At 42.1% G+C, this 17,148-nt stretch overlaps 1 protein-coding gene across 1 annotated transcript; it reads right to left on the reverse strand.

Moving 5' to 3' along the window:
• Positions 1-1,117: 1,117 nt before the first annotated feature.
• Positions 1,118-14,154, reverse strand: LOC121528586 (BTB/POZ domain-containing protein 17). Its single transcript, XM_041816100.1, has 3 exons — positions 14,088-14,154; positions 5,938-6,238; positions 1,118-2,192 (listed from the first exon to the last, which is right to left on the reverse strand). Exons 1-3 carry the CDS (start codon positions 14,152-14,154, stop codon positions 1,118-1,120), a joined length of 1,443 nt encoding a protein of 480 aa, XP_041672034.1.
• Between the last annotated feature and the right edge of the window lie 2,994 nt (positions 14,155-17,148).

Below are 17,148 nucleotides of genomic sequence, written 5' to 3' on the forward strand. Positions count from 1 at the left end.
TGTTGTTTTATTGAGTCACCATTATTAAATTAATGCAGTTACTCTCCATCTAACATGCTGACTAGCTGATATTTATTCATCCATACTTTCACGTTTGTTATTATTCAGTGTTTCCAAATCAAGGGTGACTTTTCTCAGTTATAAGACCTGAACATTTTTATTGTAAATAATGAATTTTCCAATCCTGAGTTTTAAAAATGTATTAAAAATCTTTATTATGAGTACCAATGACAAAAACAACAGTGAATCTATGAAACAACATCAAACACATCAGTGAACTAACAACACTCTGACGTCTACTGCTGTTATTGGAGTGGTTTAATAAATGAAGAGTGAATAATACATACTAAATGCTAAAATACGTCTGAGAGAATAAACCTGACATTAAGAGGGATGAAGATCTGGTCCACAGTGAGCAGAGTAAGTCCTGGAAACAGAATGTCTTCATATCAGTAACAAGTGTGTATTTTTTTGTGTGGACCTCAGTTGTTGGACCAACCGGTTGATTTAAGCTGAAGTTGAATGACTTTTGTGACCCCGTACTCATAAAAAGAGTCAAATAGCACCAATTTATAAAAACAAAGAGACAAGAACAGAGACAGGACCGAAACCTCCAGCACAGTTGATCCGTCTAATAATAACTTAAATTTCTCTTTAAGTCAACGGTCACAACAGAAAGACCCAAACCAACACGTTTATCTCTTTAAATAGATGTTCTGTTTCAGCTTTAACTCCAGGGAAACTCCAGAAAATTCTCAGCATTTATAAAGTTTTAAGACATTTTTACTCACATAGCAGGAAACGGGGAGTTTTTAAGCGGCCATCTTTAGCTGCTCCTCATAGATTTCAGTGTTGGTTTTGTTTTTTTCTGTTGCATTTATTAACAACAAGAAAAGAGTTGAAAAAGCACCAGTTTGATCATGATTTACACATTTCTCAGAGTCTATCTTTGGTTTGAAGCAGACCAATAAAAATAGCATAGGACAAAAAAGATGCAAAAATCCTACATGACGTGGATTCAGGTCCTGATGTTGTGATTTTAGCGAGCTGTCGCTCCACAGGGTCGGGTCGTTTGTGTTGAGGTACGGTGGCTCAGAGAGGGACTTTACAGGGGGGGTCAGTTTTTGGTGGTGATGAGGGTTTGGTAAAGCGGCTTCACGATGATGTGCAGGTAGAGGGAGCTGTCGATGAGGTATTCAGACGTCCGGCGGTACAGGTCGGCTTCAGCCAGGAAGTCGCCGTTCTCCTCCGTGCTCTGGTGGAAGCTGTAGACGTGCTTCACCACCACCTTCCCCTGCTGCTGAGCCATCACAAGCACCGTCTTCTGGAAGTTCACCCCGGCAAAATCTGCGCTGGACGTCGCCGGTGTGATGATGATGCGAGGGCGCCCTCCCTCCACACGTGTCGGCTGCATGGCGCCCGTCTCCGTGTACATGGACCTCATGGTGAGAGGAAGCCAGCGCGGAGAGAAGAGGGCGTTCCAGGTCACCCTCTTGCTGGCGTCGTGTCCGCTGGGTCCGAGTTGAGTCTGGAAGCTGGTGCTGCGGTCGTCTCGTGTCGGGTTGTTGATGATCCAGGGCGACCCCCACACCGGGGACAGGTAGTTCCTGGGCATGAAGAGGCTGCAGTTCACGTCAAAGTACTTCGCCATGCTGAGCGGTGACGCAGAGTGGAACTGGTAGGACATGTACAGCAGGTCACGCACCGACTCCTGGTAGCGAGCCAGGACTGTGGACTGCGTTTGCAGGCGGAAGAGCTCCCGTGGTGGCATCATGGCATAGCGCACAGCTCTAAGCGCGTTCTCTGCAGTCAGACCGTCGGGCTCATTCTGAAGAATCCACGTCTCCAGGGCTGCAAACAGTTCCATCTCGCTCTGGAGGATGAGGTCGGAGCGCTGCAGCAGGGACATGAGGAGCTGGCTGCTGATGGTCACCCACTCGCTGCTCTGCAGCACCGACGACAGGTTCCACGCCATGTACTGCAGACAGCTGTCCCTCAGGGTCAGGTCTCCGGCCTGCAGGGCGTACTCATACCAGCCTGCCACATGGCCTGAGGGAGAGTCCCGGGCCAGGCTCTGGGTCATGTACTGTGTGATGCCCTGCTGCAGACCCATCACCTGGTACTTGGTGGCCAGTTTGTGTAACGCTATGGCCTGATCCAGGCGCAGAGAGAGCTCGCCACAGTACAGATACCTGCTCAGACAGACGAAGAGGAGATAATACACAAACACACGAGGTTACAACTGAGGCTGAAGCAGCTGTTTAACTTTTAAAACTATAATGTACAACATTTCAAAATTATTACAACGGACGATAAATAAATCTTAAATCAGAATTTCTTGATTCAGCTTGCTTATACTTCACTCAGCTGCTCTAACATGCTTTACACTCTCATTTAGGGGGTTTCACATTATGGATGCAGGCCTGAATCAGAGTACACTTGGCCTAAAAGTCTGGTTCATTTGATCAGTCTAAATACAAATGCACAAGCTTAAGGTGGACTCGGGCACGGTATGCAAGAGGTGTGAATGCATCAGCTAGCCACTCTTCTCTCTAAAAAAAACCACTGAGTCAGTGCAGCATGGGTCAGTTTCATCCTCCGAACTTTACAGTAGTTGTAGAAGTTAGAAGAGAGTTGTCGTTGATGTCTTAAAAATCCAAAGGAGGAGGATAAACTCCACCTTCTGCACTGTGATTGCCATGGTTGCAACTTTTGCTTTCTTCCTCTTGGTGAATTTGCACAAAAGTACCCATTTCCCCACCTGATGTCTACATGATAAAGTCAGTTTGGAGATGGAGTGATGCTACCAAAGAAAGGAGACCAGCAGGGGAGAGGGAATGGCACAAAACAACAAGGGGAAATGCACTTAAGCCAAGCATACACTATGCATATTTCATCTGGTTCAGCCACAAATTTCGAGTCCCGCTGACTTTCAGTCGGATCCTGTGTCATTTGTCATGCTGTGGAACGGGGGATACAGCAGCCGACCACATCCTGACTACAGCCAAACCAGCTGCTCCTGAATAATTGGACGGATTTCCGACATGTTTGATATTTTGGTCTTAAGACTCCAAACCCTCCAACAGTGAGAGCAGAACCACGAGCAGAATCCTCAACTTTGGGGTTTCAGACAGCATCTTAAATCATCACAACAACAGCAGGAACAACTTTCTTATGCCCCCAACCAACAACCAACTTTCCGGCCACCTAACCTCCAATTTCTTTTTGGGATGTGCCAGAGATGAACCAGAGCATGTGCAGCGAAACTGATCATAAAAGGAGCGATTTAGAGTGCTTCAAGAGTGGATCGCTGTGCAGACCAAGGTTGTTATAGTTAACTAAAACTAACTAAATAACTAAAACTAAAATTCAAAAATCATTTTGGTTAACTGAAACTACATAAAAATCTAAGCTTTACCAAAGAAAATGAAAACTAACTAAAACTGTATAGTGCTCTTACAAAACTAACTAAAATAAAACAAAAATGGAGACCAAATATCCTTAGTTATAGTCTTTGACAACACCATACTGACTGGCACCCACACACATGTCTGTGGAGAGTAAAATTGCCTGATCTGATTGGTTAAGACTTCACATTGTGGTAGTTTTATGTCTGGAGTTGTATTCAAATATCATCATTAAATAAATAAATGATAAGTGAACAGTGGCCTGTTCGAATATGTTTGTAAAAATGTATGACGCTCACTCAGCCCCGACATCTGTCCGTAAAAAACTAAGACTGATAAAAACTAAACTAAATTATTGCAAAATAAAAACTAAACTAAATAACAAACCAGCAGTAAAAACTGATAAAAACTAAACTGAAATTGAACACAGAAATTGAAAACGAACTAGAAACTAAAAAAAAAATCCCAAACTTTTATAACCTTGGTGCAGACAGATTATGAGCAATTTTGGGGTAAGAGTGGAAGAAGGACAAAACAAGCTGTTGCAGATGGGCCAGCCTTGTTAGGAAAGAGCTGCCTTCTTTCACAATCGCAATTTTATAATTTAAAGTGATGAATGGAGTCGAACATCTAATCTCCTTTTACTTCCTGACTGACAAGAGAGCAGCTTTACTAAAGACCAAGATGGCTGCCATTAATAATATTTACTATATTGCCAAAAGTATTCACTCAACCATCCAAATAATTTAAATCTGGTGTTCCAATCCCTTCCATGGCCACAGGTGTATAAGATCAAGCACCTAGACATGCGGACTGTTTCTACAAACATTTGTGAAAGAATGGGTCGCTCTCAGGATACCAAGAGATTTTGGACAATTCCATGCTCCCAACTTTGTGGGAACAGTTTGGGGATGGCCACTTCCTGTTCCAACATGACTGTGCACCAGTGCACAAAGCAAGGTCCATAAAGACATGGATGAGAGAGTTTGGTGTGGATGAACTTGACTGGCCTGCACAGAATCCTGACCTCAACCCGATAGAACACCTTTGGGATGAATTAGAGCGGAGACTGAGAGCCAGGCCTTCTGGTCCCACATCAGCGTGTGACCTCACAAATGCGCTTCTGGAGGAATGGTCAAAAATTCCCATAAACACACTCCTAAACCTTGTGGAAAGCCTTCCCAGAAGAGTTGAAGCTGTTATAGATGCAAAGGGTGGACCGACATCATATTAAACCCTATGGATTAAAAATGGGACATCACTGAAGTTCATATGCCAGTCCAGGCAGGTGAGTGAATACTTTTGGCAATATAGTGTATCTTGTACCTATTCCATTATTCCTATTCCTTTTTTACAAGGCAGTCCCTGTCTTGTATTTAAAAAGAGAACTGAGTGGAGTCTGGACTTAAATGGAACAAAAGATCATACCTTCTTTTTTAGAAATTTACCTGAATGTTGGTAATCATTAAGAAAGTTCCTGCAAAGTTGGTCTGCACACACCTTTTCTAACCAAAACAGGTCTGTAGAAACTACAGGAGTATAGGCCCCCTAGATGGGCCAGGACCCCAGGCTGGGAACCAGTGGCCTAGGATGCACTCCTTGGTAGGCATGGCATGCTTCAGCAGAGTAGAAATGATAATGAGCATGCACTGGCCCGACATGAGGACAAGAATATGACTGATACATCTGTTCCTCTTGATGTAAAAACAAGTTAAAGGACTGGCCATAACGGACCAAAATAAGCCACAAAGTGAGTTTTGTGTATTTCTTCATCAGAATGACTGTAAAGTTGCTCCTCTTGTAAACTGTATGGAGTGATGTAGACAATCATGCTTCAGCACAGTGCAGTGCAACTGGTCCAAGCGTGAGTGCCCAATTAATCTATCAGAATTCTCCGCTGTAATTGGTGTGATTTGAGCAGGAGTCTGTCCTTTTTCAGTTAACAAATACAGATGTTTCAGGCTGCTTCACATTTGTCAGATTATCCACCAGTGTCAGGCTTTCTACCAGGAAAAATAACAGTCTGTCTGCTTCTAAACTTCTCTTTTTTATCAGCCTATTGTGAATTTTGTCTTCCATTTTTTTGCATTGGAGGAAGTGGATGGTGGGTTCATTGGGTGGGTTCACTTATACAGTTTGTATAAGTGATCTCAAAGCAGGATTATTCTCGTAAAAAAGAACATACTTAAAGAAAATAGCAAATTTAATTCTCTAAACATTAGTGACAAGAAGAATTAATCAGCCTACAGAATGCAGACATGCTCTGCTGCAGCTTTTAATCAACCTCATTAGCGTTTGTGATAAGAATAGATTTTTTTTATTGATTACTGTTGCAGCTCGGCTCCATGTTGTCTCGCTGACTGCTACACCACAGGAGAAGCTATCGAGCCACCCAGCGGTTCACTGATCAGTCAATTAGTTTGATACTAGAGCCACCATTGATTGCTTGTCTCAGATGTGGGGCTGCAGTTGAAGAGTTCATCCCCGTAGAGGGCGCCATAAATCACTGAGATGGCATAAACATATTCACCTGATGAACTTGTCAAACACGGCAGCACAGTCGGAGCTCTCCTTCAGCACGAGCACGCTGCTGTTACGGTTCAGCATCATCTCCTCAAACACGGGGCTCTGCAGGGAGAGGACCAGAGAGTGGACCTGGAGCAGCTTCATCTCGTCCGCGTTGGGCGTCTCCACTCGGAGAGAGACGTCGCTGCCGTTTCCCTGGACCAGCAGGGCCTCCAGGCGCTGCACCACGGTCAGGGAGTGACTGATGCTGTCTCCATCACTGCCACTGCCACCTCCAGGCTGGGGCCCGTCAACTTTCACCATGCCTGTAGAGAGAAGAGTGATATTTACAGGGAAATTAGAGCCAAACTGATCCTATCTGATTTATTTTCTAGATATTAGCATCCTTATTTATCATCCCATTTTTACCCCTAAAGGCCAAAATAAACAACAAAACATGCAAATAATTTACAAGGGGACAGAAAGCATGCTCATGTCACAAATGGTCAGTCAGTCTGTGGTTTTCATGAGTAAATTTCCCAATTTTGAAAAGAGAAATATTAAAGTAGTTACAGTTACTTCCAAATGGACATTCACTGGGTTGAGGCAACATATATTTTGTTGCTTTCTCATTGCAAAATCATGATAAAAATGTGTGTATCAAAATGATACAGCAGGTTTTTAGGGAGATTTTGTCAGTAATCATTTCATGCACCCTTCCATTATCGCCCCACTTATCCCATTTAGGTTGCAGTGGACTGGAGGTGATCCCAGCTGTCATCAGGTAAGAGTTCACCCTGGACTGGTCTCAGTACTGTTATATAAAGACAAACAATCAGCCATGCTCACTTTGATGGTCAATTTGGAGTCACCAGTTAATCTAACAGGCATATTTTTGGTCTGTGGAAGGAGGCAGGAGTACTCCGACGGACCAAATTTAGCATTTTGGAAAGATCATGCATACTTGACACCGGACCGGAATTCAAACCAGGGGCATTCTTGCTGTGAGGTGGCAGCACTAACCACTGTTCTATCATGCAGTCCAACTTAACACAATATGAGTTTTGGTGGAATCGTTCAAGTCCATCTAGCATGGTTTATGAACAGCTAAAGGTCAAATTTTGCCATTTTTTTGGCGATTTACAAGTTTCAAATTTTAACGAACTAGTCAGAGGGAATTTAGCCGATTGACCCCAGTTTTTTTTTTGTTCATTCTAGACAATGTGGAGATCTAAAGTTGTATGAACTATAAGTTTTCACCACAGAGCTATAGATTTTAATGCTTATGTCAATCATTACCAAACTTTACAGGGATTATCACACCTCGATCCTGAATATAGCCATATATCATTGTCATCATTTGGTCACAGCGCTCCCTTCTGGTAACTGAACATTTCCACGTCGGATTTTTGAAAATTTTCCCGATAAATATTCAGCCCCCACACACAATTCAGCCTAGGCTTTTGATTTTTGCTTTGCACATCGGTCACCATCAGACCTACAAAAAAGCCTCTTGGACCCATGCCCAAATCCCAACAGGAAGTCCACCAGCTTCATCTCAATTTAAAAATAAAGCATTTTTGATGGTGCCATATGACTTTAACCTGCTACAACTTACATCATATCTTCTGCTCTTTCTGTTTTCAACATTATCACGCTAAACATGCCCAAACATCTCACCAGAGCACCCCCTACAGGCAACAGGAAGTGACACAATCTGGCCATTTCTTCATTCAATTACTGAGTTGAACCAAGCAGGTCAGATTTTGGAAGAAAGGCCTCAATATTTCTCAATAACAGTGGCATGTCTTATTAAAGCAGGCCTTACTGCCAACGACAAGTGTCTTGTTATCTCGCCAGTTTCACAGGAGGTTACTACTCCCATAACTCCCATATGAAACATATGACTTGCTTCAAATTTCACACGTAATTAAGGTCTGCCCCTCTGCACAGTAACAGGGTATTTTCATAATTTTTCTGTTGTGCCCCCTACTGGCAGACTTGTAGTTCAACACACCTTGAAATGCACCGTCGTTGAACACTAGGCCCCTTCAGTGCTGCTTGCAGCCCTAGTGTTTTTTTAATTAGCTTTTAAATTCAATATACGCTTTATTAATCTCACCTGTTCAACAGCTTATTGATGCATATTTCTAATTAGCCAATCACAACCTGATATTGGCGTGTAGACATGGTCAAGACCATGCATTTAAGTTTAAATGGGACATATTTTACCCTTTTAAGACAAGTTTATATTGGTCTCAGAGGTCCCCAAAACATGCTTGTGAAGTTCGTTGCTGAAAAACACTCCAGTATTGGATTTTTGCATGTATAAAAAACCCTCTGTTTCAACAGAACCTTTCTATGTGAACTTGGAGGGTGATTGGTCCAACGTTCTCTGTGTCACAGTCATTACAGGCCAATCAGAGCAACCAAGTAAACCACATAATGCAATCTTGAAAGGCAGCCATTATCAGTGTTTACTATCAGTGGAGACAGTCTGTGAATTAAAATTTTGCTGATGCCAGTTGTGAGACAACACTTTTTTTTTTCCACCAAGAAAAACTTTCGGTGCAATTTCCTGCTCCTCTTTCAGTCAAAAAAAACAAACAAACAAACAAACAAAAAAAAGATGTCCAGTTCTGATTTAACTGTATACCTGCATTTTATCCCTGCTTCTGCCCGCAAACCCCAAAATAAAGGTGACAGTGACCGGGGACCCCACCGGTGCCTGAAAGTGGTTGAACACAGCCATGCACATTTTCAATTTAACACAATTTTAATTAATTTGTGTAGTAAGTAGCCCTCTTAAAAATGTAATTCATTGTGTTATAAACAGAACTAGAATATGTTAAAAAATAGATAAAATGGGTTAATAATGGCAAAAAATGGTGTGATTGGTGGTGAAATTGGATTTCAAAAGTAGCATAAATGGGTTAGAAATGCCAAAAATTAGATATAAGGGGCAAAATAACAAAAAAAGGCAAAGACAAACAGACATATTAAGTGATAAAAGGGGATTCAAAAGTGTCTGAAATGGCGTCAAAGTGGCAAAAATAGGTGGAAATTTGGTGAAATGGGATGAAAATTGATATAAACTGGCTAAAAGGGTTAGAAATAGTGAGAAACTGGCAAAAATTGGCATGTCAAATTGTGAAATGTGGCCTAAAATGTGGTTAAAGGGAATAATAGTGGCAATAATGTGTCAACAGAGCAAACAATAGGCAGAAAGAGGCAAGATTTGGTTTAGAAGTGGCAGAAAAAAGAGGTGAAAAGGGTTTGAAATTGGCAAAAATTGGTTTTAAGTTGCAAATATCTGTTAAAATTGACTAAATTGGTGAAGAAAGGTGATAAAATTGGTTAAAAATTAGGAAAAATTGGTGTTAAGTGGCAACGGTGTAATTCAAAAATGTTCTTAGTTCCCTTTTTTTTTTTTTTTTGAATTTATTTCGGATATGCACAACAACAAAAAATTAAAATAACATTTTTTAAAAAAGCAAAAAACAAAACAAGAAAAAAAAAAAAAAAACAATCGAACAAATCATAGTTCATCATAGTTCATCTCATAAGTCCGAAATAGGAGTAGGAAGAAGCAGGAGCTTTTTAAGTCCTACCCCCCTTACTCTACCTTAATACTGTCCACACATCAGTCCTTTTCCTAAACCCCAATCACCCCCCCACCCCCTCCTTCATTCAGTCACTCACTCTCTCACACACTCATCCTCTCATCCTCTCATTTGTTCATCTGTTCTTCTGTGTCTCAAAGGCAAATAGAGATCCGCTTGTTGCCAGTTACACATCTCAGTCCATTAGGCATCTGGAGACCCCCCTTTTCAGCATCTCGTGACCCCCAATGGGCCCCCAACCCCAACGTTGAGAACCCCTGGCTTAGACTGACTGCATCCAACTCTTTTAACTCTTTAAAGTTTGAACATGAGAAACGCCCTGATGTTTGGGAATCTGTTCGTGGCTCTGTCATATGGCCGAGGTCGGCTGTTGTTTCCCCACAAACTACACACTGCAAACCTGTTGCACGATTCAAAAATCAGGCCAGAACATGCTTAGACCGAAGGCCAGTTGCAAGATGCACCTGTTTTTTCTTTTTGAAGATAACATATCGGTTTTCAGCAGTTGGTACCCTGGATGCATCCATGCTTATCTTCACACCAGCCGCCTTTGTTTACAGGCTTGCAGCTGCTATGGCTTAACAATGTCCATAGATAGTATCATTCACCAGTTTTGGAATGGTAGGGTCAGAATTTGGCATAAAAACCATGAAAAGTAGATCTAGCTAAATTATGTTTTTTCTAAGTTCACTTGTCTCGTGTTATGTTTGTTTTAATCGTATTTGAGTTGTACATGGCTGCACTTCCCCTCTGAGAGCAATAAAGCATATTTACTCTAATCTATTTAAGAGTAAGATTAAAGTTGAGTGACCTAATGCAGAGAGGTTGCATGTGATGACTTTATTAGAGCAGATAGTGGGCCAGTATCATACAAATCCATGCCATTGATCGGTCCAGCTGCATGCTCCGTCTGGATAATGAAGGATTGTGGGTCACGTTTAATTAAAGCTTTGTCTCAGCTGAGGCAGTTGTAGCACACCACCCTCCTCCTCGATCCCCCGTCCTCTGCAGACTGTAACTAAAACTGTCAGGATCCGAGCCTCGACTCAAAGAGGCAAAGGGAGCTTCCTCTTTCTGAGTCACGGTGAATATTTGGTACTTCCTTTCCTCTTTCATAAAAACAGAACAGGATACAGTGTGAGCATGTAAGAAGAGATGTTTTCTTTAAAACACAACCTCAAGTACAGCACATTCAAACAATGAAACTACCCTGTCACTGTGCGGAGGGGCAGACCTTGATTACATGTGAAATTTGAAGCAAATCAGATGTTCCATATGGGAGTTATGCCCACTTCCTGTGAAACTGGCGAGACATCAAAATGCTTATCATTGGCAGTAAGGCCTCCTTTAGTAAGACATGTCTCTGTTGTTGAGAAAGCTATTGTCCAAGGTTGTAGAAGCCAGGCAGAGATTTCTTTTGTTTGGGTGCAAAGGAAATTCATTTACAAGGTTAAAAGCGGTGAGGATGTGAGAGAAGAAAGTCTAGGAGTCTGAGAAGTTGTATGACAAAGTTATTTAAATTGTTGTAGTACATCACAAAAGAGTAAAATTTTACAATGAGGAACATAAAACAGGCACAATTCCTCAGCAAGGAAAGAGTAACTAACTCCCACTGAACCTAACCTTGCAAAGCAGATGGATTCACCTGTTTCCAATGTTTCTGACTGGCGAATCCAGCTTGCAAAGCTTCCATCTGATGTGACAGACAGAACGTTCATCCAATCAAAGGTTCTGCCCTTTCCCAAACGCCGTCTATGGAAGCTTTACCAGATGGATGTGTGAAACAAATCCATCTTCCATGTCAGGTTACACTTAGGCCCCGTCCACACCAAGAGGAACCTCCGGTCCTAAAAAATGAAGCCAATGCGGAAGTGCAAAAAATTGCTATAGCACGACTGTCCACTTGAGGCTGGCTGCAGGAACACCGGAAGTCCCATCTGCACACATGTTAAACAGCCGGTTTTGACACACAAAATAAACTGGTTTACAGCCTGGTTCAAAACACCAAACGTGTCTCATTAGCTAGTGTCTTATTGTGCTCCCACTGTACGGGGGGTGAATTTTTTGTACCACAATCGTTTGGATTATATTTAGGATAAACCACACTTCACGGTGATTGGTGCGTCTCGTTTGATTGACAGATAGCTCGGCAGGCAGAGGCTACGTTTCTGTCAACCGGAATGCTAGCTAGCAGGCTGACAGGAAGTCGCGCTTAGTGGGTGGGCCGTTAGGTTGATTCAAAGTTCGGTTGAGACTGCGATTTCAATACGGAAGCCTCCACGAATGGGCTTCAAAAGCCGTTTGAGCCCGCCTATTGTAAGCAGATGACTGATGTCACAGGGGGTTTGTCCAATTCTTTCTACAGTCTATGGTCCACATGGAGACGAATTCAGGAGTATACACAAGAGTTTTTTGTTGTATCGGTGTATCATCCACACGAAAAAGGCGTTTTGGGTGACTGTAAACAATAATTTTTGAAAACAGGTCCCAGAGTGCACAAATCCGTAAACAACTACCGTTTCATGCCCCTGTGGAAAGCTAACCACATCTTTCTTGAAGCAATTACATCACACATAGCGTAGCTCTCTTAAGACGCCTGTGCAGGTCTGACCAAAACAACGATGGCAGACTACAGGGTTGTGTTCATGCTGCAGAAGCTACTGAGCTTATTATAGCCTTTACAGCAAAATCTGATGCTCCTTTACACCACCACGAAATGCATACACCTTATGTTCTTAAATCTAATGTGCAGAACAACCAGAAGGGCTACTAGAAGAAAGTTTGTGTCAGTTTTCTGTGTTCTTCCTCTCTCGTTTGGTGCATTTACATGGCAGCAATACAGTGCAACGTACAGGCTTGGCATATATACTACAGCATTTTCAGTGGTTCTGTGCTTACGTGGATATTTCCTGAAACAATCCCGTCTTCACGGAAAACTTTTTCAAAAAATATTGTTTTCATCTCTGTGTGGACCAGGCCTTAACCAGGAAAAACTAACAAAAATGGGCACTGTTACTAGGTAGATACTATTCTTTGTCCTAAGAAAAACCTACGATTAAGCCAGAAGTCAAGACAAACCATACTGCAAAACAGCCTCTTTAACATGTCCCAGTATTGGCCTTAGAGTTGTAGTGAGTATGAGGTACAAATTCCCATGGTGCACCTGGACTTGCCTTTAGGAACATCAGTGTGCCTGACAGAGAATTCAAAATGTTGTATAGCTATTAGAGAACATCCTGTGAGTTAGAGGTATGTAGTGAAAAAATAACTTTACTTTCAGTTCATACAGGTTGACTACTCAAGACTAAATCATCAGTTAACTGATACCTACCTTGCCTCCTCTACTGTAGAGTAGAGCATCATACTAATAACCATAGATATGAATACGTAGACACCGCATTCGTGGTTCTCAGATACGTTATGTGGGCGCCACATGCAAAAGGGTTAACCTGACACCAGATGGATGTGTTTCACACAACCATCTAGAAAACCTTTAATACTAAGCATTTGGGAAAGGGCAGAGGATTGGAAAAACACTCAGAGTGTGATTGGATGAACGTTTTGTCTGTCACATCTTTACGGGCCAATTAGAGCAACAAAACACGTGACATAGCCGTGACCAAAGTGTGCGTGCGCAGCTAACGAGGAATAACGCAAACAATGGTGACTACAGACATGTCAGTACACGACGTTTGTCGTTTTTGAAAAGAAAACAACTCACTGCTGTTCTTTGTTCTTCTTGTAAGGAAGAAATGTCGCCAAGTCCTGATAAAACTGGCGCTTTAGCAGCATCCACGCTAATCTCTTCCACCATAATTGCAGGCCTCTCGTTGCTGCTTGTTTACGTCACGACTCTGCCGTGCCTGAAAGTACTGCCCTTTGACACCAATTGGTCCTGTCACTTTCTAACCAGGCCCAAACAGTTCAGTCAAGAGCTTTGCAAGATAGATTCACCAGTGAGAAACACGGAAACAGGCGAATCCATCTGCTTTGCAAGGTTACAAAAGGGTGAGAAATATCCAAAGATAAATGTAAGATAGTGAGAGTTTTTACCACCAAAGATCTATTAAAAGCATGTCTTAGTCTTGTGGAAAAACATCCTTGCTAACATCTTTACTTCCTGATTTGTGCCTGGGAAAAAACAGGTGGAAAAAAGTCTCTGAAATGCTTCCTTTTTGAAGGAGAATCCAAAGAGAATTTCTTATATCCTCTTCTTTTCTTAAACATTCTTTACCTGCTAATAATTTTGTAAGCCCCCTGACTGTATTTCTTGAATTTAAGCCGTGTTATTATCATACGTCGGAGTCATTTTAGTAAAATGATGGTGGTGATCAGGCTGTGATGAAACATTTTATTTCTTAGAGAACATTCCCTCATAATTTCTATTAGAGTATTTCTGGTTTAAAAGCAACCTCAACCATGATTTACAACATGACCTTGAGCCCACAGGCCTCAGTTTTAGCACTGACATGATTACAGAGTCTGCTGAAATATAAATACCTCACGTCCTGATTATTAACTCATTAGTGACCTGATTAATGAAGTGACTGACCTGCAGCAGCCGCCTGCAGAGCCACAAACAGCATCCCGACGTGGATCTGGACCACTCGTTTCATCATCTTTCCCTCTCCTGTGTCTTCTCCGTGTCCGGGTTTGTGTCCGTCCTGCTGTGGACGATGAGGGGGTCTGTGTCTGAATGTGGGACAGGGTCCTCCTCGCCACCCACGCTCACAAACTCATCGATTGGTGGGTGGAACGGGGCCCTGGTTGTTTCCATGGCTACCGTGACTTTGATTCTGACTTTCCTATCCTTGGGTATCGGCGCTCGGTGGCATTGATCGGGTGAGGAGGCCGCAGGGGGGGACAGCTGTGGCTGGGGGAGATAGGGAGAGGGTGAGGATCAGCTGGGATGATTTGAATGGATGTCTGGAGGTGAGAGTTCGTTTAGGGACTTTACGTGAGCTTTTCTTGCTTTCTGACCACATAGAATGCTCGACACTACAGGTTAGCATTCCCCCTTTTACTCTCACATTCACACACTCATTTCTCCCCATGCAATGATGCTCAAACACCGAAGAGTGTGTCTTTAGGAGCGATTTGGAATCTGCATCTTACCCTAGGCCAGTGGTTCTCAACCTTGGGGTCACGAGACACTGAGAGGGGGTCCCTAGATTCCCTAAAAAAAAACTAAGACTATTTTTTAAAGTACACTGTTGCCACTTTACACCAATTCTAATCCATTTTAATCAAACTTAAAACCAGTTTTAACACATTTTTGCCATTTAACACCTACTGTTGTCAATTTTAAACCCTTTCCACCACTTTTTTCTGCCTGTTTTTGCCACTTCTCTACTGATTCTTGCCACTTAAGCCTAATGTTGCCTCTGTTGAACCATTATTGCCACTATTAACCCCTTTTTAAACCAGTTTTTCCCATTTTACCCACATTTCACTATCTGATATGCTCATTTTTGCCAGTTTAACCAATTTCTGCCATCATCTGCATATTTTCTCTGTCTCACTTAACTTTTTTTTGCCAGTTTATATCAATATTTCATCCCATTTCACCAAATTTCCACACATTTTCGCCATTCAGCCACTTTTTAACTCCCTTTTACCACCATTTATGTTCATTTTTTCCATTTGTGCCACTTTTATGTAATTGTTGCCACTTCTAACCCATTTCTGCTACTTTTAAAATCCAATTTCACCACTTTTTCCACCTTTTTTTGGCCATTATTAACTAATTTTAGCTGTTTTTAACCCATTTGAATTCTTTTTTTTCCCAACATAAGGGATTTACATTTTTAAGAAGGCTATTTACTACATAAAATGTTTGTTTCTTTGATCAAAGTGGTTATTTTGTCAGGTTAGATATAAAATATGGCTATAACAGCTTAACTTTATAATAGATCATGATTCTGCTGACCTCCATGGACCCCCAGTTTGGCTCGGTACCAGAAAGCTCTCCCATAAGCGCTCCTTCATGGATGGCCTTGTCTGCACATGACTATTCTTGAATGGCTGTGGTCAGCCACCTTCAGGTACAGGAGGGGTCCCCGGTCTCTGGCACCTTTATTTTGGGGGTCACAGACTGAAAAGGTTGAGAACCCCTGCCCTAGGCCACCTCCTTTACCTCATGGTACATTTTACTGATATTGGGAGCAGGTTTCTGACTGACCATATGCACACCCGATATTTTGGCAGTAATCATCAGCATAAGTTTTCACATTTGCCCACACTGATGCCACTGGATGCTCCCCCTGCAAGTGGAGGTAGAGAGGACAGGATGAGTCGATCATGCATTGGTTTAAGACACAAACAGGTACCGTGCACGCCTTTTGTCCCTGCACAGAACAGCAGTGTGTGTAGTTTCTGAGTCCAGACAGTCGATCCTCCACGTGCAGTTATGTGTGTCAGTGTGTTCACCCACTTTAGCTCCTGTGCGTGACACAGCAACACAAGCAATTTATTCAAGGCCTCAGGCTCCAGCACGCTTCATTAGTGGGGAGTAAGTTATGAGATCAATACTTCACCAATGATTTAGACTCAAATCTTCATCACTCTTTCAAAAATTATCACACCAGATTTCAGGTAACTTTATAAGAAGCTGATCTTCTCTCCTGATCTCCTTACATGTATCTATGATATATCTGCGAGGGTTTCATGGTGTCGTGTCCGTGCTGTTGACCTCGGCCTGTGCGTGGATCACATGTGTGTCACAGTCGATGGTGATCCCACAGGATGAGTTCATCCATCCCGGTCTGACTCGGACACAGACAAGCTCTGTTCATCTGAATGTGAGCCAACAGGTCAGTCGTTTGTTTACTGGGCCTCTGTCTGGATGTTGGATTCTTCCTCTGTGAAAACAAGTTTGACATCCTCAGAGATTAAATAAGCAGTAATAGATGAATAGGTGTGAGACTGTTTGCTTATTTCAACTGCATTTATGACATTATCGCTTTGTGTTGGATTTAAAATTTTTCTTTTGTTTAGTCTCTATTTAATCATTTACATGTAGTTCATAAGCTGACCACTAGGGGGAGCACTGGCTTGTGCTCTGCATAAGAACATGTCTCCTGGTGATGAATGAATGGAAGCGTTCGTGTTTTTGACCATGTTAGCCTGCAGAAGTGCTAACAGAAGTAGCTTCCTGATGCTCAGGAGGAACTGGTTTACTGAAGTCATCTTTGAAACTGTTCTAGACCAGTCTAAGATTCAGTATGGTGCCCAGTCTGAGTCTTCTTGGGCCCATCAAAAACTTTGTACAACCATAACATGAGACTTAGATATTTAACAGGAAACTTCCACACAAATGCTCTCAGATACAGCAGCAGCGCTGTTTTTTTAATCAGGCATCTGCACAGATGAAACATCATTTTTTGTTTTAATTTCTATGGTTTCTAGTTATCATAATTGATCTCTTGCAGGCCACCTACAGTACCTCACCTTGGCTCATACATTGGGAAGCACTGTTCTAGATTATGGTAAAGTTTAAGAGACCACTTCCTCTACTTTTTAACCATGTGATTCCATGTGGGTTGGTATTCATAAAGCTTCCTGAGTCAAAAGAGTGATGAAATTCTTAAAACTTTTTAGAATAAAAATCAAAT

Source organism: Cheilinus undulatus, linkage group 20 (assembly GCF_018320785.1).
Source record: "Cheilinus undulatus linkage group 20, ASM1832078v1, whole genome shotgun sequence".
NCBI classification, from domain to species: Eukaryota; Metazoa; Chordata; class Actinopteri; order Labriformes; family Labridae; genus Cheilinus; species Cheilinus undulatus.